The sequence below is a fragment of the Aedes aegypti genome, unplaced genomic scaffold (assembly GCF_002204515.2).
Source record: "Aedes aegypti strain LVP_AGWG unplaced genomic scaffold, AaegL5.0 Primary Assembly AGWG_AaegL5_hic_scaff_1901_PBJ_arrow, whole genome shotgun sequence".
NCBI classification, from domain to species: domain Eukaryota; kingdom Metazoa; phylum Arthropoda; class Insecta; order Diptera; family Culicidae; genus Aedes; species Aedes aegypti.
Genome location: NW_018735381.1, coordinates 8723 through 32280, shown reverse-complemented (window position 1 = coordinate 32280; position 23558 = coordinate 8723). Strand labels below are relative to the sequence as shown.

Sequence of the window (23558 nt, the reverse complement as noted above, 5' to 3'; positions counted from 1 at the left end):
TATATATATATATATATACGGTTTGATCAACAAACAGTGAACTAAACATAAATTAATTCTATGGTCGTAACAATCATGATTGAAATTCAGTGGAAAAATCCTTGTTTAAATTTGAAACCTGTAATATCAAGTTGAAAAATTGTGCTGTCTTGCGAAACGACGTTTGGTTACTTTACCCTTGAAGTACCTTGAAATTTCCGGGAGTAACCCTGTGCTTTTATTAAGGACATCTTTAGATTTTTTGAAATAATCAAAAATCGTCCCTCTGGAGCATGCAACGAAGTCAAAAGACCAAACACTGCCCAGCAAAACGCGAAAACCGAAACAAAACATTCATTCCCGGACCTAGCGCTGAAAAAAACGAAAACTGCTTATTTTGGGCGTTCAGAAGCGCACTGCTCATGGGAATTTTGTAGTAGGATAAAGCCAACAACTGTAATTAACGATCAATTATCAACATGCTTAAATCTCGAAAATTGCTGCAATGTCTAATTTGACAGATATACTTCCATCTTTAAAAACCAAAGAATCGCATCTCCGGGAAATTCAAGTAAATGGGTTGATGAACGCGATCGTGCATTCCGTTGTAATTTATTGAATTGCATCCTACATGACTTTCGGGGCCATTATGTCCAGTAAATTATTGGTGATCTAACGCAAAGCAAAATGCGTAGATAGCGCTCTTCTAGAATAGGGATTAGTTCATCATTCATTATTTAAGTTTCTAGTGATAAATTTGGAGGAAAAATCTCCACAATCATTTAACTGACAAGATTTGTGCAACTTAGGCACAGGAAACCGTAAATATCAATTTAAATTTGAAAAACTTTTACAACCTAACCTCCCTGGCCACGATCACAGGGTTTGACGGTGCCAAAGTTAGAAGGTGCACCATAATAAATACCCGTCTGTGAAACATATCACCTTCCCAATACTTTGGCACACCTCCAAACGGTTCATGATTCATCATGAAACTGCTGCATTCAGGCGGAGGATCTGTTAATATGTTTCGGCATATTATCAGGTCCTCTTCGAACGGAGGGACCGCCAGGGGCTCATTAGTTACTTATAAACCAGTGCTGGTTGTTTGATGTTTCAATTCGTTTTACACGAGCTGTAGCATCCTTTGTACTAATCAGCAATGGTGGTTAAAGTTTCGAAGCCAACGTGTGATCAATCGTTATAATGCAACATAAGAATGGGGTGTTTTTGGTGGATTGTGCGTTACACTCGTCGTATTAAATTTTAGTGATTGTGAAGTGCTAATAGTGATTGTTATAATTAAATATATAGTGATGAAAATTTGAAAATTAAGGTGAAGTGATTCTGATAGTTTGTTAAAATATAATAATAATGATGTGAACTCTACTAATTTAATAATGGCCATAATACATTGTGCAATCATTTTCTGAATATAAACTTAATTTGCCTAGTTCTTCAAACGTGCATGATAAAAGTATTAATACATAATGACAGCGAGTGCATAAGAATGGATCGAATTGATTTTTTTTAATGTAACTTTCTTGATCATAGTGCTAAATCGTAGTTTGAATAGTAATGACTCTACAGCAACAAAAATAATGATACATTTAAATTGAATATTTTTAAATTACTTAGTAATGCTAACAGATGGGTAATGCTAACAGATTTATATGAAAATGGTTTGGATGTGAAAAGTGATATAATAGAAAGTATATCTGAAGTGTATTACGAAAGTTGATGAGTGATAATCGGTGATACGTGATAGTGTCGAAATAAAGTGACGATAGTGAGTGATGAAATGGAAATGGGGAATGAGGACCTTTTTAATAAAACTATTTCGTTCTTCACTTTAACAGGGTGCCCCATTCAAAATCAGTTTTCCAAATCCCGGATTTTTCCCGTACGTCCAATAAATTGAAAACACGGTTGACAATCCTGCGGATGATCATCCTGCGACTTGCATAAAATGTGAACAAATTTGAAAGACTTGATCTAACTTATTTTTGAATTATTTTTAATCAATTTTATAAAATACTGTGAGCTTAAAACGATTTGAATTTTGAAAGAGTTCTGGACAAAGAGATTTAAACTATTTGTTGAAGTATCTAAAAGATCGTCCTCTCTTACAATTCATAGGAAGTTCAGAAAGATTTAGGAATTATACACACATTTTTGCTCTGTGTATCTGAAACTACCACAAAGAGCAAAGTTCAATAGCCAAGCCATTTAACTTTTAAGAATGCCTTCGGGAAATGCGTTAGACATGAACCAGGTATTGTAGGATTGCATCTTCCAAGTAATCCTTAAAAGATTTGGTCAAGAATCTAGTCAAAAAAATATCAAAAAAACTGGCCAAGAGTACATAAAAAACCTTGCTGTTTATTTATTCATTCGAAGATCTTGCCATTGAATGTGTTGAGCATGATTTGAGGAATTCGTTGTGAATCTCAAGGCTGGTAGCGGCCATATAGCTGGAATAACTGAACTTACTGACTAAAATTATCAAAAAAGTTACCTAATAACTACGAACATTAGTTCAAAATTGAAGTTTAAACACAAAACATAGTCTTCATAGCAAGAATATTAGCAAGACTACACAGTATATAAAATAAAAATGGAATTACCTTTAATAATTCGAAAAAAGACATTTCGACATTGCCCTTAACAACAGTTAGTTGCTAATAATTTCACCGAATTACAGTAGATATCAAACATCATCAAGGGGCAGAGAGTGCCTTTTAAAAAACTGGTAAATCTTGTACGATCCGCAAAAAAGCTAGGTCGCAGAAGCTAGGCATACGCAGCAACTTTAAATTTCCAGTCAGTAGAGAAAATCTCCTGGAAATTCAAAATGCATTAACTCTGAAGAAATAAATTCTAACAAAATTCTTTCATTGAAACTGTTTTACATGCCTGAGTTGTGGAACAAATATCTAAAAAAAAAATGCTAGGGTCGATGTACCAATAGCCGCATAGCTTAAGAACAAAAATTCGTAATAAAATCGAAAAATAACGCTATCGTCAGTATTTTTTCATCATCTGAAAGCTTTTTAACTTGGTTTTGTGGGAAAAATATGGAAAACTACGAAAACTCAAATGTTTGCATTTATTATCGCGTGTGCCACTATAGGAATAACATGTGCCTATAGTAGCACTACAGTCGACTCTCCACATCTCGATGTTCTACATCTCGATATCTCTCCCTATGTCGATGATTTTTTCGGTCCCTTCTCTCTGCATACATTTCACTCTCCATATCTCGATATCCTCCTTATCTCGATATCTCCTATCTCGATGTGATTTTCGTTCCCAATTTCTCTACGTATGTCGATATGCCCGTTATCATAGGTTACTAGACTAGATTTCAGAGATTCAAAACAATTTGCGAAGACGAAATGACATCTGTTTGTTTTTGATTTTCCTGGCAACGGAAGTGATTTTCAATCTAGTATTCGTTAAAAATTTGTTCTATGTCTCGATCTCTCCCTATCTCGATGGTCCCTTCGATATCGAAATGTGGAGAGGGCGACTGTATTTCTAATTTCTGTTCCTTTAGTAGCACTAGCATCACGGCGTTGGCAAAATACTAATCAAAACCATATTTTTACAAATCTTTTATATTTTTCCTTCAAAGTATGGATCAAAAGCTTTCGTTTGATGTTAAAAAAGTTTGTAATATATTAATTATTTCGAATAATAAAAAATAGTTTCTCTCAGTAGTGCTACTATAGGAACAATAGGTTTACTATAGGCGCAAGGGAGCTCAAATTTTAAGCAAAACTAATTATTTCGATTATTTTTTGAACAAAATCAAGCTGGTGTATCAATGGTACTTAGATAAATAGCTTCTGACCTTCATGTCAAAAATGTTTTGAAAAGGGTTTATAGCAAAACGGCCGTAAAAAGCCACTAGTGCGACTATAGGGGACTGTTCCCACTAAGGGAACACCGACCCCTATATGATTTTTTGGTGGTTTTCAGGAAGAGTTTACGATGATAAAGAAGATTGTTTAACAGAAAAATTTCAGATAAGTTCCTAGATGTTCTTGTGGAATTCCAGCAGAATCGAGAATTTGGAATAGAAGAGGAAACATACCAGACAAAATATATTAAACTTTACCCTCACTCACTGACAGGTAGCCTTATTTGTTTTCGATGAACTCAAGAAAAACTAAATTAGGGTGATTACTAGCTTTTAGTATTTAGAGAATGATTAACTTGATATTTTTCAATACTTGAAGTATCCAAAACAAACGTGTCATTAACGCCTCTACCAGCAGCTTCAACTTTTTAACATAGAAACAAATACTCAAATCGCACTATAACTTCTTTGTTTATCGATATGTTCTGCAATATCAATGATTAAATCAACACAGCTTCCAAAAAGGAGAAGATTGTTTTATTAACTTGTTGGAAAAATGATGCAAAAATATTAAAAAGGCCGTCGAATGCCTGGCGGATTGGCTTTGAAATTTTTTGTACAATTTTTGAATCTTTTTTTTTGCATAAATTACTGAAACTAGTTTCTTGGTTAATAATTATAGGACTAATTCCTGAATAAGTTTATTAAAATATGATATAAAAATTGTTGGTCGAAATTTCAGAGATGTTTCAGGTTGCTTTGTTGGCTTCTTTTTTAAAAGGTAGGTCAAAGATCCCTTTAGACTATTATCCGTAGAATTTCTTCAGAAATCTATCTAAATAATCTCAGCAGGTCCTGTCAGGAATTATATACCGACATTTTTAACTTTATCAGAATATTTATCACCAAAAACCCAGCAAATAAATTCCAGTTATTCTGTTAGAAATGTCTGTGCACTATTAACCTCTCCAGACACTTCAATGTACTGAATAAAAAATGTTTCATTAGAATATTAGAAAACCCAGTAAAACATCACTATTCTGCTGTTTAAAAGTGGCTTTAGTGATATTTTTTTTGAAAGAAATTTAGTGATTTTTGTTGCAAATAGTGGCTTCGTTAGTGACCAGAATGAAAAAGTGACTAATTCACTAAAAATTGACTTGCTACCAGCCCTGAAATCTGCAGGAATCCCAAAAAAATCTCGTCCGGGGCCTCATAAGAACTTTGTCATAGTCAAACTAGTACCTAATCCAGAAGAGGCTTCATCAAGAATCAATTTCATAAATAATCCCAGAAATCCGCCAAACGAAACTTTTCATGAATCTGTCCAGGATTCAGCAGATCTCCCAAGAAATATGCCATGTAGTTTTTTTTAGCTTAGCTTTTCATCAACAACTACGAATCTACTAGAAGTTTCAAGCAGAATCAGCCTAGGATCTTTTCTAGAATCCACTAAAAACCTTATGAGCAATCTACTAATAACGATTCGAATCCCGCTAGGATTCCAGGAAAAATCTCATTAAAATTAACTATGAATTTGAACAGAAATCAAACAAAAAATTTGCCAAGAACCTTGCCATGAATCACTAAGTACCCCACTAAAAATGTTTCATAGATCTTAATTGTTAACTATCTCACCAAAAGTTCGTGATAGTAGGAAGTACAAGTGTAAGGCAGTTGTGCACCTTCTAGAAGATATTTCGCCCACAGCGCTTAAAATTTAAAGAAACCGGTAGTCTTACGTTTGGAATACATATTTTCCCGGGGTGTTCTTTATATTCCCGGGTATTTCCCGTATTTTTCCCGGCCATATGTAATTCCCGGTTTTTTCCCGCTTTTCCCGGATTTCCCGGATGGATGGACACCCTGCTTTAACCACTCTAGTAGCATTTCAGGCCTTATCATAGTTTGATAGTATTTTGAACTAGGGTGGCTGATCCAGTGGTAGTGTGTGTACCAATAATAGTGGTAGTGCGGCTTCAAGCGTGTTATAGTCAATTTTTATTTTATTTGTATTTTTCTAACATGGCCCTTGTAAAATTGATATGAATGTGTATAAAATTTGTTTGGAAATCAGTAAGGAAATAGTAGGAAACAATTAAAAACCTTAACTTTTTTGCTCCTTTGCACCAGTAATAGTGAGACGTTCCTACACTGAGGAAAAAAATATATCGATTTCCATACGAAACGGGTATGAAATTTTACCAGAAGAAAATATTATAAATTTCATACGATGTCGTTATGAACGAATTAGCTTGTGGTATAGTATGCTTTTTGCAGTACAGTAGTATAGATTCCATAAATGTTTCGTATGAAATCTATGAATACTTGTTATAAACATCAAATTGTACTCGTATGAATCTCAATATATTTGAGTATGACCCTTGTACGACACTTCATGTAATTTATTTTATTATTATGACTTTTGCAGTATTTCAATTGTAACAAGACGTTTCTCGTAGTTTTCTTTGTCTATAGAATATCACTTATAGCGTCCTTTTCATTCTAAACACGGCCACTTATTGGAAAATGTTGTTTGCAACTTTTTAAATTGATTAGAAATGAGCACTTCAATATATGTAAACTATGCTGTATTTTTGCAAAAAATTGACAATAAAACATCATTCACTTAAAAACATACATTTCGATCGCTGTTTACAAATCAACAGTTTGTATCCCCGTTGAAAATGACATCCAATTGAATATTGCCGTTGTCAGAACTGAAGTCGCCTGGCAGTTTAGCACCGCTCCAGAAAGTTTCTTTGAGATGTTGAACAGATTCTGAAGAAGATAGTCGATTAATAATATGAAACATAAGATAAAATCTAATAACTCAACTTACGTTATGTTCTACCCTTCTTGATAATCTCGTATTCCCATTGTGCTCCCATTGCACGAGATAAAGCTTTACAAATTTCTTCTTTTGGCCGCCGTATTTACGCTCTACGTAGAATTATCGATAATTACTTTTTACCTCTAAACACGGCAAAGGCCTTCAACAAAACTATGAAATTCGCGAGCTTCTTCTGTACAAACGCCATTTTGATCCGAATAGAAAGTAGACCAGACTCGATTCATAAGAAAAACGTATGAACTTTTTCAAACAAGGCTTGCATTGGATTTCATAAGTACATCGTATGAAATGTTATAGAGCCTCGTATGAATCTTGAATTTGATTCGTATGCTCTTCATAAACGATTTATTGGAATCATACGAATCGTATGAAATGTTTTTCAGCTAGCGAAATACTATTTCATACGAAAGGTGTTATGAATAACATAACTCCAGTTTCCTCAGTGTATAATAGTGGGTTTCAATGGGAAATCAATGTAAACCACTATTATAGGAACAGACGTTAGCAAATACCACTATCACTGGAACATGTTCCAGTAATGGAGGAAATGCTTTTTTGAAAGATTCAATGATTTTATCCTTCTAAGATTATTTTTTACGTAAAATAGAATAGAAAAGCTTTCGTTTGACATATTCAGATATAAAAAACGAGCTTCCGTTATTTTCTGGCGATTTTTTTATTCCTCAACCCGTTACTATTACCACTATCACTGGTACAGACGCCCTACTAGACTGCAAAACTACGGCAAGGGCTGATTGCTGCTAGCGTACACAGTGACCATTTGAGCAACATTGCTTAGGAACGTCTGTGTGATGAACGCAATAGAGGCTTATAAAAGCAAATGCTGGGAAGGAGCTTAGGGCAGATTAAGAGTGCCAGTACTACCCCTATCGCTACCGACAAAAAAAAAAAAACTTTTACAACCTAACCTCACTTTTGATCGCCAATAGCGCATTGTTAACAAAAATGTCTCAAAGATATGACATTTAGTTAAAAAAAGAAGGAATACTTATGATATGTTATGATGCGTCTTATGTTTCCGGATATTACTGTAGCACTGCACTATCTTCCTTATCAAGTTATGCAAAACGGTTATTATGCCAAACGACTATTGTGCCAAACGAATTTAATTTATATGCTCTGAATGTAGTAAAATTGGGCTAAATATTGACCCAACTCTCTACTTGTTGAAGCAAATTTACCTGCGATGTAAATGAATGGGATATTAGTTAAAGCATACGTGTTGGCGTTTCTTCCGCCTTATCTTTGCTTCATAACCGTGGGTAAGGTTTTCAATACCTCATAGATATGAATCAACGCTTCTAGAAATATGATAAACATTTTATTTTCCAGAAACAGATAAAATGTGTAAAGGTCCAATTTAATTGAATTCAAAGCTGTATAGATTGATAGATCACGTAGAAAAAAAAACAAATTTTGTGATATTGCAAACGTTTTTGACGAGATATTCTGAGTTTAATCTAACACTGATTCATAACTGTGCGTTGCCTGGGCACGGCATACACTTTATTTTCTAAGAGCATTCGCCTGATTTTAAATAATAAAAAAAATGCCTTTAAAAGTTCTAGCAAAGGATGATGCATTAATCTCGTATTCATGGCATCAAGAGATGGCGCCAACAGACCGAACAAATGACTAGCAAATTTGCACTACGCTAGAGTGTAGTTGATTAAACACCGGTGAATACCAAGAGTGTCGAATTGGTTCAAATCAATCGCAAATCGTATCGCTGTGCTAAAAAGTAAAATAAACCATCCAGCTGTTGTCAGCCCGCGAAATTTGCTAAGCATGCAACAAAAGTAGTTTTGGATTGCATCGAGCAGAGCATTGAAGTTGCAGGAAATCTTCTACTTACACATTTTCCACTCGCACCCGCTGGTAATCGGACAGGATGGCCCCGACCGCGACCGCTTCCACGTTCCGTTCCTCCTTAACTTGCCGCAGTAGCTCGTACAGGTCCTCCACCTCGTCGTCCTCGGTCGGCTCGTAGTTGCCCTTGGTATTGATCGAGTTCCCCCGCGTTATCCGCCGATACAGAGGCAGTTCCATGGCCTGGGCCAGCTTCTCGATGCCCTGGTGGCCCACCGTCTGGTACATGTAGCTGTCGAGCTCATCTGCGGATTGGGGATTTTTAAGAGAGAGGCCAAATTGACGGTAAATGATATGATATTATATACCTTTGTCTTTCGGATGCAGGTTCGCCAGGGCGATCACCTGGTGCCCCTCGGCAGTGACCTGCATCATGTTGTAGGTGCTGTCCTTGCCACCGCTCACAAGTGCCACGACCCGCATGGTTTAAAGTACTTGTATAGCGATCTTTCCAAACGTAACACAAATCAAACCAACATAAAACACGAACAAACTAGCTATACTGTATATGCAACACAACTAAAACCGATGACGAAACTAATTAATTTTACACAAACAATATTGATCGGAAGATCGCCGAAACCGAAAACAAACTATTTTCTAAAGAGTCAATGAAACTGATAAGAGAACAAATTAAACCGAATCAACGAACAACTAAACCACGGAAATGAACCGCACTTGTGATGATCCACATCTCTCTCCGGAATCGGATTCCAGCAGCTGTTTAGTTGGAAAGCCCCCCGAGGCGGATTCTTCCTATATTTCGTCGCAGTTGACTTCACTTCCGAACGACCTTCACTTGCCTTCTTCCCTCGCGCGGCACTTTTCGCTTATTGGCGGCGGCAGACGGATTGCGAATCACTTCTATGCAGCATCAGACACAATCACTGCTGCTTCATCTCACACTCTCTCTTCTCGGGCGGGTTCTGCAGATGTCTGCCTGCTGATATAGATAGAGATTGCTACTTTTTAGCATTCGGTCCGACGAAAGCAAAGGAGGGACAGATGATAACGCTTATCGTTATCGTACTCCCCAACTATAATGAAGTGATATCGGGAGGAAGCGCCTCTGTCTGCAGCCGTCCGATGATTATTGGGGATTGGTTGTAATGAAGCGCGTGATCTCAGGATGCAACTATCTCTCGGTCTTGAGGAAGAACAGCTGCTAGAGTACTATATTAGCAGCGCTTCATCATCCTCTTCTGGACACACTTTTACGACATCACTAATGTTGCTATTGAAGCCACTTCCACAAATTACGCCCGCAAGAAAACGGAATCCAAACAGGTCGGACAGCCGAAGCAGGTTCAGGCGATTTACGTGACGTTATCAATGGGCAGTGCTAATCACTCACGTCGCGTGCAAAAACCAAATATAGGGGTGCCTGGAGTAATATGCACTGTCGGGGAAAAACGCACCTTCACCACACTTTATTTATATGAAGGATTATTAGAATATAAAAAAAACTTATATGAAAAACTAATTGTATTTTAAAACCTAACTTCAGAAAATACTTATAAAAACCAGTATAACGAGCAAATACCGTTAGCGGATCATTCAAATGTAACGTAAATTTAAATTTGCTAACGTAATATTTGAATGATCCTTAAAGCTGCTCAAGGATGGATTAGCAATTGGTGAGCTCGTTTAATGCTTTCCTCAAATCGATCAATTATGATAACACATGCTTTTGTTATGCGGGGGTTCTACTCATAGAAATTAAATTCTATGTTATTTTCCAGGTTTTTCCAGATCTTATAAATAATTCCAGATTCAACAAATTCTCTAGAATACATAAATGATTGAAGAACAGTGAATTTTAGATAAACAAACAAATATTTCCAAGATACGTACATAACACAGGCAAACAGATGTAAAAGCTAGAACAATCTTCAATTGAAAACATAGTCACACGAAAAATAACGCCCAATGCTTTTTTTTAACATGTGTGTTTGGCCAGCCGATAACTAGATGCCGGTAGTACACAAACGTCATACTTGAACAAGAGTGATAAGCGCGCCGCGAGTGAGCCGTTAGCCAACTACCAAATATAAAAATTGAGCACTTTTTCACTATACGATTAGCATAATTCAAGTGTTACGACTGTTTGTCTGTGTACACTTGAACAAATTTTGTTTTGCAATTTTCACGAACTTTAAAATTAAAATTCTTTAAAATACTTTCGAATACCTAGAAGGTAGAAAGCAGAAATCACTGCGGAGATTCCGTCAGGAATTCCTCTTAAGATCGTTTGACAATTTTCATGGAAGTCCCAAGTTCTCCACAAATTTAACCATTAATTTCCCTATGATTTCTTCCAACATTCCCATTACACATTAGAGCATTTTCAAGAATTTAAAATTCCTTCTGAAATTCCCCATTTTTATTGTTTTTTGAAAAATTTTCCAAGAAAGTCTTCAAAAAATTTTTCCAGTCATTCATCCAGGAATTTCTCCAAGGAAATGCCAATGCAATTTTTCAGATTTTTATGGACAATATTTTGAAAACATTCACGAGGAATTTCGAAAGAAAATCTTACTGCAATCTCTGATGAAACTTGCGTGAGTTCTAAGTATGTCTTGATGAATTCCTACAAGGATCTCTGGAAAAACTCCTGAATTCTCCATGAAACTCTTCTTAGGATTTTCATGATAAATTGCAGAGATAACTGAAAAAAATAAATCTTTGAATAATGTCCTACAAGACTTTTTGAATAAATTCCTTGTAGAAATTTATGATCAGAGCTATGACTGTAATAATTGTTGTAATGGTTGTCCGACATTTCACGGTAAACCATTTCGCGGTTTGTACCTATCATTACGGGGTGTGGTTTTTCCTACGAGTTGCACTGAAAACTGTTGGCATTATCACTAATAACGTTTTCATCAGTCATTACTCTTTTGAACACAGGCAGTCTCTGAAATTGCACTTTTAAGATAAATGAAACATCTCAGTACAAACCGCGAACATGCCAGAAGGAATTTTTGGAGCAATTCATGAGAGTAATCGTGGATGAATCCACCAAAAAAAAAAAATCCTAATGGAAATGACTGAAATAAATGAATAAATTGGCGTACGAATAACTGTAGGGATTCTTGAAAAAAATGTCCAAACATTTTTTGTTTAATCTTTGTGGAAGAGCTCTTGTAGGATCTGTTGGAAATCTGATTTTTTTTATGATAAATCGAAAAAAGAAAATAAAACAGCTGGCGTAGAAAAACATCTGGAGGAAATCCTGAGACAATTGCTACGATGTTTTCAGAGTAATATCTGTGAAAATTACTGAAGAATTTCCCACTGTGAGGGAACGTAAACGCCCTCTTATATCAACTTGTTCTTCTTCTTTCTGGCGTTACGTCCCCACTGGGACAGAGCCTGCTTCTCAGCTTATGACCACTTCCACAGTTATTGACTGAGAGCTTACTATGCCAATGACCATTTTTGCATGCGTATATCGTATGGCAGGTACGATGATACTTTATGCCCAGGGAAGTCGAGAAAATTTCCAACCCGAAAAGATCCTCGACCGGTGCGATTCGAACCCACGACCCTCAGCTTTGTCTTGCTGAATAACTGCGCGTTTACCGCTACGGCTATCTGGGCCCCGACAACTTGTACAATGGTTGGAAAGAAGGAGTATCCCTAGGAGAGAAAAAAAAGTTGGCACCGCTTGAATTCCGCCAGCTTGTACGATTTAAGTTTTCGCGATAACGGGCGCAAAAGGCGCCATTATTTTGATTTTTTCGCAATCGCATCAATTCAATACGTAAAACAGCTAAAGCGAGTTTGAAAAACCGCTGGTGCATCATTGGAAATGTTCTTGAAAGTATGGTATATCTGGAGAAATCTTTAGAATCTCTGTAGCTGATTCGGGATCTGAGAAAAATGTCATTAAGAACTTGTGGAGTAGCCGCGTAATAGTCCTTGAATATTTCTCTGGAGCCTTCAGAATTTTTTACCAGTAGAGTAAGGTGGGGCAAAAGTTCGACCTTAGTGGTATAATCAAAGTTTCAAGGAAAACAATAGCAGTTTAAACAAAACAAATACCATACAGTGAATCTTCAACATGTTGGCTATAATTTTGCTGAACAAACTTGTGTCAAAATATTTACCATTTTTAGTTATAACAGTTTCAAAATTAATCGTCTTATTCAAATTTTGCCCCAAGCGTGGAGCAAGAGTTCGAATCTAGTGTGGGGCAAAAGTTCGCTGGCTAAAACACAAAAAATCGATCCCTTTTATGATTTGCATACTTTACACCAGCCGTAAACCTAAGTTTGTCGAAAAATACACACTAAATTTTCATAAAAAATTGCCCAAAACCGGGTTATTGTAATATACTCAAAAATAGCAGGTTTTCACAAAACTATGTGGAAATGTAAAATTTTGGTGACAATTTTCACACGATCAGACAAATTTAACTGAATTTGAAGATAATATGTGGATTTTAGGCAATTTGCAAATTTTTCCGTGATTTATACATGGGTCGAACTTTTGCCCCGCTGATTTCGAACTTTTGCCCCACTATGGGCCAAAAATTGTTTCAAGCATCTATGCAAAAACTAATACACCTCAAAGCAACCTTATGATAGGCCTAGAAACGCCCTACATAAAATATTGACAAAGATTTTATCTTCAATTGGTTCCATGCAACGAAAGTTCGATCAAAAATTACAATTTCACGTCGAAAAACAACAATTAGCCATAACTTTTCCAAATCTCAATCGATTTTTATATGATATTTGGATGAAAGTCTCTTACTTGAATAGCATTCGAACCACCATGACATTTATAAGATTTGTTTTGAATTGAGCTGGAAATCTTAAAAAGAAACTTTTACCCCGCTCGAACTTTTGCCCCACTTTACTCTATTCACTGCAAGCAGTTTAAGGCAAATAAAAGACTGAAAAGACCATTTTGATTAGATAGATACTTTAGAAACCTTAATGAAAAACAGAGACTTTTTTTTCTACTAAGAACTGGGAACTCTACTTGCCTTTACCAATTTAGAAATCTTAAATTCTGCTTCCTTGTCTAAACATGTTTATTGCTTAATAAATAACAGTCACTAAAAATGAAAGGACTAAACATCCTAATCAGGCGTTTTTATAGCGGCGCAGGCCGAAAGTTTGTATTGATAGAAACGATTTTTCGTCACAAAAAGGACATATTATATCATGTTTATTGTAATTTTCACAAATGATTAGACTTTCATGACGAAATTGAGAAGCTGCCAATAATGTACTGATGGTACATTTTCAAACACCAATCCACTTTTCATCCTTGATTTCAGTCACTACCAGCTGGTTTTGACCAAGAACACGATCAGCTGGAGCATGAGAACAATGACTTCTTCTTCTTCTTCTTCTTAACTCTGGTCGCGGACTGACAAACTGTCTGTCGCGCTGTGAAGGGCTAGTGTCATTGACTATATGCCCTGCTCCTGGGTTGTTGTCCGTTAGTGGTGTCAGATATTCAATCGACACTCATTTACAAATCGACAAATCTCCTTCAGTAGATCTTCGTTTTTTGTTTTGAACATCTCTATTAAATTTCGGTATCGGCAGTCAAACGAGTAAGTTGCGCGGATGTGTCCATATCGAACACAGTGTAGAATGCAGTGTTCTGCAGTTTCTTGTTCGTCACATATTTCACAGAGGTTGTTCTCAGCAATCTTCATCTTTGCAAGCCAATAGCGAGAATAATCGTGCCCTGCCATCAGCCTGTTTAGTAAACGGAATCTCTCGGTTGTCGAAACATCTTCCATAGAACCAAGGTTTACTTTCGATTTGTTCTTGCAGCTGGTAAAATTTCTGTCCTTTTTCTTCGGCGTACGATTGGTACCAGGTATTAGCAGCATTTCTCGCCTCATGTTTCATCTTCCAGGAAGCATCTTTATCGAACAGCTTATTGGTCATATTGATCGCCGTCTCTTCAGTACCGTGCTTGGCTAGGAGGTCAGCCACATCGTTTCCTTCCAAGTTAATATGACTTGGTACCCATTGTATGCTGGCGTTCCACCGAGTGGCCTTCTCTAGAATATCCTGCATGACGTCAATCCTGCTGTCTTCCGCCTGCGCTTCCAGCAGCATCAGGCATGCCGATTTGGGAATCGGTGAGTACAACGTAATCATGAGCCTCGTTTTGATCGATGATTGTGAGTGCTGTTTGAATGGCTATCACCTCTGCAGATGTAACGCTGGTTTCGTTTTGTAGTTTATAGCAGTACCTCGTTTTCATTTTTCATCGAAGATTCCTATACCACAGACGTTCCTGTCTTTGGAAGCATCTGTATATATTTTAGGACGATTTCTGTATTTCCCATTAATGGTATACAAAGCTAACTGTTTCATTTGTATTGAGCTACAGTTTCTTTTGGCCATGGTCATGCCTTCCAGTTCGACACCGATGTCTACATTGGTCTGTTGCCCTTCCGTTCTAATCATGAGTGCATCGAAAGTATCTCGATGCTTCAGATAGACATTTTCCATGTATGAAAGCCGATCTTGTTCTTCACTTCCTTCCAAATTCTGTAGCTGTTTGGCGACGACATTGTTGTCCACCATGCACCTGATTATCTCCCTCGAAGTTAAGTACTCTTGACGATACTGGATCGGTTGTTGAGCTGACAGTGCCAGTAGTGTGTTTATCGGAGTTGTCCTCGTACAACCCGTGACTTTTCGAAGACATTGATTATTTGCAATAATGATTTTGTTCTTATTTGTTTTTGCTGCGTTGTGTGTAACAGTTCCACCATATTCAAACACGCTTCTTATCAGTGCTTGATAAACTGATATCAGCGATTGTGGGTGTCCTCCATATCGAATTCCACTTATCACCTTAAGCATGTTAAGCCTATCGTGTATTTTCACTGTAATTTCTCGAAGATGTGGACCAAAACTAAGGGATCTGTCGAACTGTACTCCAAGGTATCGATGTACACGAACTGTTTCTATAGTTGTTCCATCGATTTTGATGTCGACTTTTTTATCGCTGCAGATGAATATCATCGCTTTCGTCTTGTTAGGGTTGATCTTAAGACTCAGTTCCTTGGCATTAATCGAGAAAGCATCCAAGTATCTCTGTCCACGTTGATTCACTTCCTGTAGATTCTTTCCTTTGATAATGATCCCAAAATCGTCCGCATATTGAACCAAAATCACTCCTTCTTCCTTGATATCGTGTAGCTGACTTGTGTAGACGTTGAACAAGGTTGGGGACATGACGTCACCCTGGGGAAGCCCATCGCTAATCTGTCTCGTAATCACTTTTTCATTTACCCTCATGTTTATTTGTCGATTGCGGAGGAATTCAGTAACCCAACTGCTGATTTCTTGCGGAATGCCTTTAGCAACCATTGTTTCTTCGAGTTTTTCAGTTTTAACCGTATTAAAGGCATTCGACAGATCGACAAATATTGCGGCAACGACCAAGTTTTCACGCTTAGCTCCTTTAATCGCATTGACCACAAAGGATAGACATGTTGTAGTTGACACACCTTTTTTAAAGCCGAATGACTTGTCTGGTATCAGCTTATGTTTCGTCAAGTATTTTTGCATTTCGTCTAATACAGCTGTGTTTATCACCTTTGTCATCGTTGGTACGAGCGATATCGGTCTTTTCCCCTGAATGGTGTGCTGTGGTTTCCCTGGCTTTGGAATTGCCACCACCGTGATTATCTTCATTGGATTTGGTAGATACAAATTCCTCCACATACTATTGAGGTCCTTTATTATGTTCCGGACTACTCCTGGCTGTAGTCTTCGTAACATTTCATAGGTTACCTTGTCGTGTCCTGGTGCTGTATTCTTCTTTCGGCTCAAAATATCGTTCCATTTTTCCTGGTTGATGATATCGTATGCAGGTATTATTCCGTACCCCCCTGGGTACCTCACTTCATGTGGACCAAAGTGTTGATCCAGGAATTCATTTGCTAGCCCTTCGTCTTCATGTACGATATTGTTCTCCCTTTTGCGTCCGTTTTTCCCAGTCAGCCGGTTTATTCTTTTCCACAGTTCCTTGGATGACATAAATGGTGATATTTGTTGCGGGAGTTCCTCTATCTTCTTCTTCATTTCCTCTCGTTTACGTTTCTGGAACCATGCCGCCTTCTTTTTTAGAATCAGCAAATTTTCCAACGTTGACATCCTGTTAAAGTTTCTTCTTGCGTCTCTTTTCTCCAACCACGCCTGTTCTACCGTTTCGCACCACCAGAACTTAGGTGTGTGTGTATTTTTAGTTCTGCTGCTTTTTTGTATTTTATTTACCGCATTTTGTAGATCGTTTATTGTTGTTATTGATTCTTCATTCAGCTTTGCTATTCCTTCATTGATTTTTTTGTTATTGTAAATGTATTCCTCTTTGTGCTCTACATTCTCCAAGCGGATTTCTATGGCAATATGGTGTCCTCCTCCAATACCATGACCCATTGTTTGCCACGTAAGCTCCGTCAGAAGGGGGGGTGAACATAATGTCAGGTCTATTGCTGATGGTTGCTTGTTCAGTTCTATCGGTATAAATGTACTTGATCCATCATTCATTAGGACGACGTCACTAGTAGCTATTAGGTCGGACATTATAGTTCCTTTTCTATCGTTCGTTTTGTTTCCCCATATTTGGTGATGTGCGTTCCAGTCTCCACCGACTAGAACCCTTCGTTCATTCCTCAAACTGTCGAATATCTTCGTGACGTCTTCTTCGAATGCTTCACCAGTCAGGGCAGGACTGAAATAGACCGACACTATGACTAAATTTAGTTTTAACACTTTAACTGCTACTGCCTGGGTGTGTTTGTTTAGCGCTGGGAGTGATATTGGTTGGTATCCATAATCATTCCGGATATAGACGGCCGCGCCTCCATAGCCATCTTCTCTTGAGCACAAAATTCGATGATATTTTGATATGCTGTATTTGTTGGTATCTTCTAGATCTAACGCGGTCCAGGTTTCAGATAACATCGCTACAACGAAGTTTCCTTCTCTAAGCACTCGGGAAATTTCTTCTTTATTTTTATACACTGATTGTATGTTGCATTGTAAAATTTTTAGACACTTCTCCATTTTCTGTTTAATTTGTATTTCTCTCTTTCTTCGTTTCAAAAAATTTCCCCCCTTTTTTCACTTATCTTACTCTTTTTCTTCTTATCTTCTTTTCTCACTTATTCTCTTCTTTTTCTCACTTATTTCCTTTTTTCTCACTTATTTTCTTCTTTTCTTCTACCTTTCATCAAACTTTTCCTTTTCTTACTTCTTTTTTTTTTAATATTATTTTTCACTTTTCACTTCTAGTTCTTAAATAATTACTGATTCCAAATCGATATGTTCTTTCGACCAGTTTTTAAGCCTATCTGCCATTGGGCTATCTTTTCCTTCACGGACAATGAACTCCGTGTAGAACTTCATAAGCACACTGTTGATATGCTGTTTGGCTTCTTGCTGGGCATTTTCCTTTTCTTTTTGGACTATTTGGTTCCACTTTTCCGTTTCGGTGGTTTTCTGTGTGTTGTTGAGCCCCACTCCTGGTGTGGTGGGAAGTTGATACTGCTGCACTATTTGTTTACGTATGGCTCCAGTTTTTGTGCCGAACCCCTCTGTCGCGCTCGTTTAACTAGTCTACTGTAATCTTCCTCGTCCTTCTCGTTGGTTGTTGTATTCTTTGACTGTTGGTGTCCTGCGTTTGACGTCATCCGTTTATCGTCCTCATTTGATCTGGATCGCTGTCTCGACCGCTGCGGTTTTTGACTTCTCGTGACTGTGTTAGCAAAGGAGTTACTAATCGATGGAAACTCATCCTGTCTGCTGAGTGGTTCATAGTAATTGGAAATTTTCGCGGGTAGCAACCGCCGTGCTTCCAGCTGAGTTAGATTTTTCTTTGCCATGATAGATTTTAGTGCTTTCTGTCGCTGTGTTTCGTCACAAATCGTTGCACCGGATCGGTGGTCTGTCGACTTGCAGTAAATGCACTTTTGTTGTTCTTGGCAGTTGGCATACTCTTCATTTAGTTCGTGTGTTTGTCCGCAGTTCCTACACCTCTCTCTTCCTCGGCAGTTTTCGGTTCGATGTCCGTATCGCAGGCACTTCGTACAGAAAATAAGCTTTTGTGCAAACGGGTAAACTCTTGTTGGACAGCAAAATACCTTAACACTATCAGGCAGTTCTTTTGCTCGGAAGGTCACACTCACCCTGAGGCTCAGTACTTTGTTTCCGTCCGCGTACCGGTGTAGTCGCTTAACACTCATCACTGGAACCTTTGACTGGATGTCATCTTGAATTTCTTGCTCCGTTAGATCGATCGGGATACCAGTAATGACACCCGTGATACTGACGACGTGACGGGGTACATATGCTCGGTATGCACTGGTGCTGTTGTTGATTTCGGTCACTAGTTGGTTTGCTTTTTCGGGATTCGTTAGTATGGCGATCACTTTGTGTTTTCCTGCGTACTGCAATTCCTGGATTGTATGTGTGTATTCCTTGTATTTTCCTCAGGTATGAGCCGAGGGTGTACTTGTTGATAGATGCCTTTCCATTGGTGTTGTTTTTGAGTTCGATGAATACTCTGTATGGGCCAACGTCACTTCTGACATATGTGTAGCTGATTTTCGCGTTGTTATTTTCATCTTGTTGCCCCTTAAGTTCTGCAGTTTTCCCATTTTGAGGTTGGGTTTGTTCGTTTTGCATTTCCATATTCCAATCCTTGCTCCCCACCACCTTTGTCGGTGGCTCGCCGCCGGAGGCCATCTTGTATTCTACCGCACATTTTCTTTTTCTCTTCTTCTTCTCTTTTTCTGATTCTTGCTTCTTTAAAATGGCGAACTCCTTTCGGCATTTCGCCTTGGCGTCCTCTCGCCTTTTAACTTTCACTGTTTCCCCTTAATAAATCACGATTTTGGCTCAATATTCACTAATTAAATGCTATTATTGCACCGCAGATGTACATTGCTTTCTCAATGCACGATAACTTTTTACAAAATTTTCGAGAAAACTGTCCACCAATTGCACGGTACACGTGTCTACGACCGACGCTTTAGACTCGAATGGTGGAGAACAATGACGATGACTGTAACATCAGAGGACCAGCTGGTTTTGTTGTGTACACAAGACCAGCTGGTGAGTCGAGAACAAAGAAAAAATGGTAAACATTGAGCCGGGCCGGAGAAAACTGTCATGAACATCACACGCTCGTTCAAATCTACTCAAAAGAGAGTAACTTTGACTCACTTTTGAAGTTTCAAGTTAGCTGTCAAAAGTGAGTAACTTTAATTTTATTCAAAGTGCAGTAACTTTTACTCAACCATGAAGAAAACGACCTGTACTCACTTTTTGAGTAAACACAAACATATTTGGACTCACTTTGTTAAACGTCAAAGACTTGTGAAAATTTTCGCGCGCTCGAACTGACAAATCCTCCGTTGTGGTGAAATTTCTTCCGTCGCCGTGATGTCGGACTGTTTTTCAAAAAACAGTCGAGATAAAAGCCGAGCCGGCAGAGCGCTTCGGAAGTCCAACCGGCGAACTCCAGATTAGTGCTGCGAAGTCAATAATCCTGATATCAAGTGAAGCGAGGTCGGATTGAATATGACCAAGGTTTTTGATCAAATTACCGCAAAAAAATATAAACTGTAAGTTTTACCGTCGTTCTGAAGCGAGGTCGGATTGAATATGACCAAGGTTTTGATCCAAATTACCGCAAAAAATATAAACTGTAAGTTTTTACCGTCGTTCTTTTTATTGGACTAATTATCAATTCTTTACAGTCTAACCGGCGAAGGCTACTGGATCGGTCAAACCTGGGACGGAGAAACCAATACAAAATTTCTGTACGTCATAGTGAGCCGAGATTTAGCTGTCACGAAACTGTCACTGTGAGCCCAGATCTCAAACATTGGATTAACATGAAAAAAGCGGCGTAACTGATTAAAAACACATTTTCGTATTTCTTCAAAAGTGATGAAAATCGAATAAAAATCAATTCATGCACATAATGCAAGTAATGTCACGTGAGCACCATTAATCTGATTGAATATAAAGCATTGAAAAACGCATCATTCTAACTTTTTCCAAAGAAAATGAATATTTAGTGCATAGAAAACCGTGGCCCTTTTTTCATGTTTGGTCAGGAAAGATCGAAGGTGCACAACAAAAGGAAACTACCGATTTTCTCAAAGCCTGCCTTGATTGTTGTTGCATACTGCAGTTATCTTGCAGTTCAAAAATAACGTTGTCTTATATTTCGTGTGTAGTATCGGTGCCTCCCTCCCAGGGTCAAACTACATCCTCCATGACTTTCATCAATGCCCCAGATATTTATAACATCCGGGGATCCATTCCAGAGTAGCGAAAATTTCAACACAAATATCACATTTTTTTTACTTGTTATAATGTATTATTGTTATGTATTATGTATGAAACAATGAATATATGCTATGCTCTTTATATATTTCTTCTGATTTATGAATAACATACTACATTTATTTCCAAAATTATTATTTCCTGAAGTGAGTGACATCTACTAACTTTCGCAAATTTCAGATTAAACGAAGTGAGTAAGTGTTACTCCCATATTGACATTTGACTATATTACTCTAAAGTGAGTAACGATGGTGTTACTCACTTTTGAGCAGTTCCACTTTGTTCCGAAGTGAGTCGAAATCTACTCACTTTTGAGTAGATCTGAACGAGCGTGCAGGATAATTGCATGGGCGGCGGGTGATCGAAAAGGGGCAGCGAAATCGAAAGCGAAATCTGAGAAAGACGAAATTCAGATCATTAAAGTCTAAGTGGTAAAAAAAATCGCAATAATAATTCTAAATAATATCCTTGTTGTTGGCCTAAATTCCCTGATAATTGCAGGTTTTCCAGGTAGGAAGATACCCTGTTATGACAACGGTAAGAATGTTGCATTTATGTAAATGTTCAACAAACTTTGAATGGTTCGTCACTCCATGTCGGCAATAATTTTGTTACATTTTATTTACTTAAAATATCATTTTCACTAGCATGTTTATGTCTTCATGTATTGGTTGTTTATCTTCCAGTAAACCTTTTGCGGAGATACAGAGGTAAACACGGTCTTTATATAGCCAAAGGTTTCACACTAATATTCCTCCAAATCCTACCGCCGTTATCGACACTGTCAATCATGAAATAGCAACCATACACAGATAAAAATATGTTGTAAATTTCTCATCGTAATAGGCTGTTTTCATCACGCCAATCTGTCATGAAACGGCCTGCTTCCTGCACTGAAGTATGCAGTGCGGGGGAATAGTCATTACGCAATCGAAACCAGTCTTGTAATGATTCATTACGCATCACTTTCTCATTACGCAAACTGTTTTGAGTTGCGTAATGAATCATTACACAACAATTTTTCAGAAATTGTAAAATAATGTTGAATGCATTCCGATATAATTTCTGATACCCTCAAGTGGTCTTCTACGAAATTGCAAAAAAATAAAATGTTGTGCGTAACTCGTTGCAGAACTCGATTTTTACAGCACTCTTAGTTATTATTTTACAACTCGTGCTGTAAAAAATCATCATTCTGCAACTTATTGCGAACGTTTTTTTTACAATTTCGTAAAAGACCACTTGAGGGTATCATGAATTATATGCTGTAAAAATCGAGTTCTGCAACGAGTTATGTACAACATTTTTTGCAATTTCGTAGAAGACCACACGATGGTATCATAAATTATATAGGAATGCATACACTAACATTTTTACAATTTCTGAGAAATTGTTGTGTAATGATTCATTACGCAACTCAAAACAGTTGCGTAATGAGAAAGCGTTGCGTAATGAATCATTACATCACTGGTTTCAATTAGGTTATGACTATTTCCGTACTGCATACTTCAGTGCAGGAAAGTTAGGCCGTTTCATGACAGATTGACGTGATGAAAACAGCCTATTACGATGAGAAAATTGCAAAAAAAGACTAATTGAGGGTATCATGAATAATATCAGGATGCATTCACCTTTATTTAACCATTTCCTTGTGAAATTTATTCAACGCAACTCAAAACAGTTGCGTAAACGATACCCTAGTTGATGCGTAAACGACTTAATACACGTAAATTTTTGTTTGGAGAATTTTTAATTTTCAAAAAAAAAATACTTTAATTGGATTAAAAATTCGCCCAGCATCAATCAGGGTAAACATAATCAACAATAACCAGATTCGAGTATTGAATCACTAAATACACGTTGTTGGATCTTCATTTGAACACATCTTCCTCAACTGGTGCATTTTAGCCCTGGTCCCCCTACCACTAAAGGACACTATCGCTTCGAGAATCAAGAGCGTCGGGATGGCCGTCGTCTCTCTTGGTCTGTTGGCTCTTTCTTATCATCACTTCTACGGCAATAAAGGCCGTAAAATCTGTCTCCCGTCGTCGGTGCACATATTTGTTGCACGGTTCTCTCTGATAATCAAGCGAACGCCGCCACTTTTCCACACTAATTTCACTGAAAATTTTATCTTGATTGTCGGAGAAAAACCATTACACGCTTCAAAGGAGGAACACCGCCAAGGCCTACTATACGGATGGGGACCGCGCGCACTTCTTCCCGTGTAAAATTTCTGACACTTCTGGATTTAGGATAGGTGGGATAGGTAGAAAGAACACTGATGCGGACGGGAAAGAAAACAGCGTTCGGTTTTGTGCACGTTTTGGGTTGTGTTTTGTTCCGATGTGGGTGAAGTGGGTGGGAATGGTCGGGTGGAGCGCGAGAAAGGGGTGGCGATTTTTGACAGTTGAAGAAAGAAAAACCGCAAGTGTTGCCATTATCGTCGGAAGCACGCAATGGTTGAAAGAGTCTACGAACACAGACAGGATGTCTGTGAGGCGATGTAATATATTTCATTAAAATTTAATGAGAACTTAGACATAATATTTTGTTTATAATTTAAAATAAATACAAGACCAGATTGGGCTGAGTAAGGTCGAAATTTTTTAAATATAAT

At 37.7% G+C, this 23558-nt stretch overlaps 1 protein-coding gene across 4 annotated transcripts; it reads right to left on the bottom strand.

Annotated features, from left to right (window-relative positions):
* Window positions 1-8555: 8555 nt before the first annotated feature.
* Window positions 8556-23303, bottom strand: LOC110680828 (diphthine--ammonia ligase-like). Of its 4 annotated transcripts, none has more exons than XM_021856615.1 (3): window positions 23099-23303; window positions 8897-10016; window positions 8556-8833 (listed from the first exon to the last, which is right to left on the bottom strand). In XM_021856615.1, exons 2-3 carry the CDS (start codon window positions 9009-9011, stop codon window positions 8571-8573), a joined length of 378 nt encoding a protein of 125 aa, XP_021712307.1. In that variant the 5' UTR covers window positions 9012-10016; window positions 23099-23303; the 3' UTR covers window positions 8556-8570. The 4 variants fall into 4 exon arrangements, with proteins under 4 accessions (XP_021712307.1, XP_021712308.1, XP_021712309.1 ...); XM_021856616.1 differs by having other exon boundaries at window positions 8897-9531; XM_021856617.1 differs by having other exon boundaries at window positions 8897-9528.
* Window positions 23304-23558: the final 255 nt, after the last annotated feature.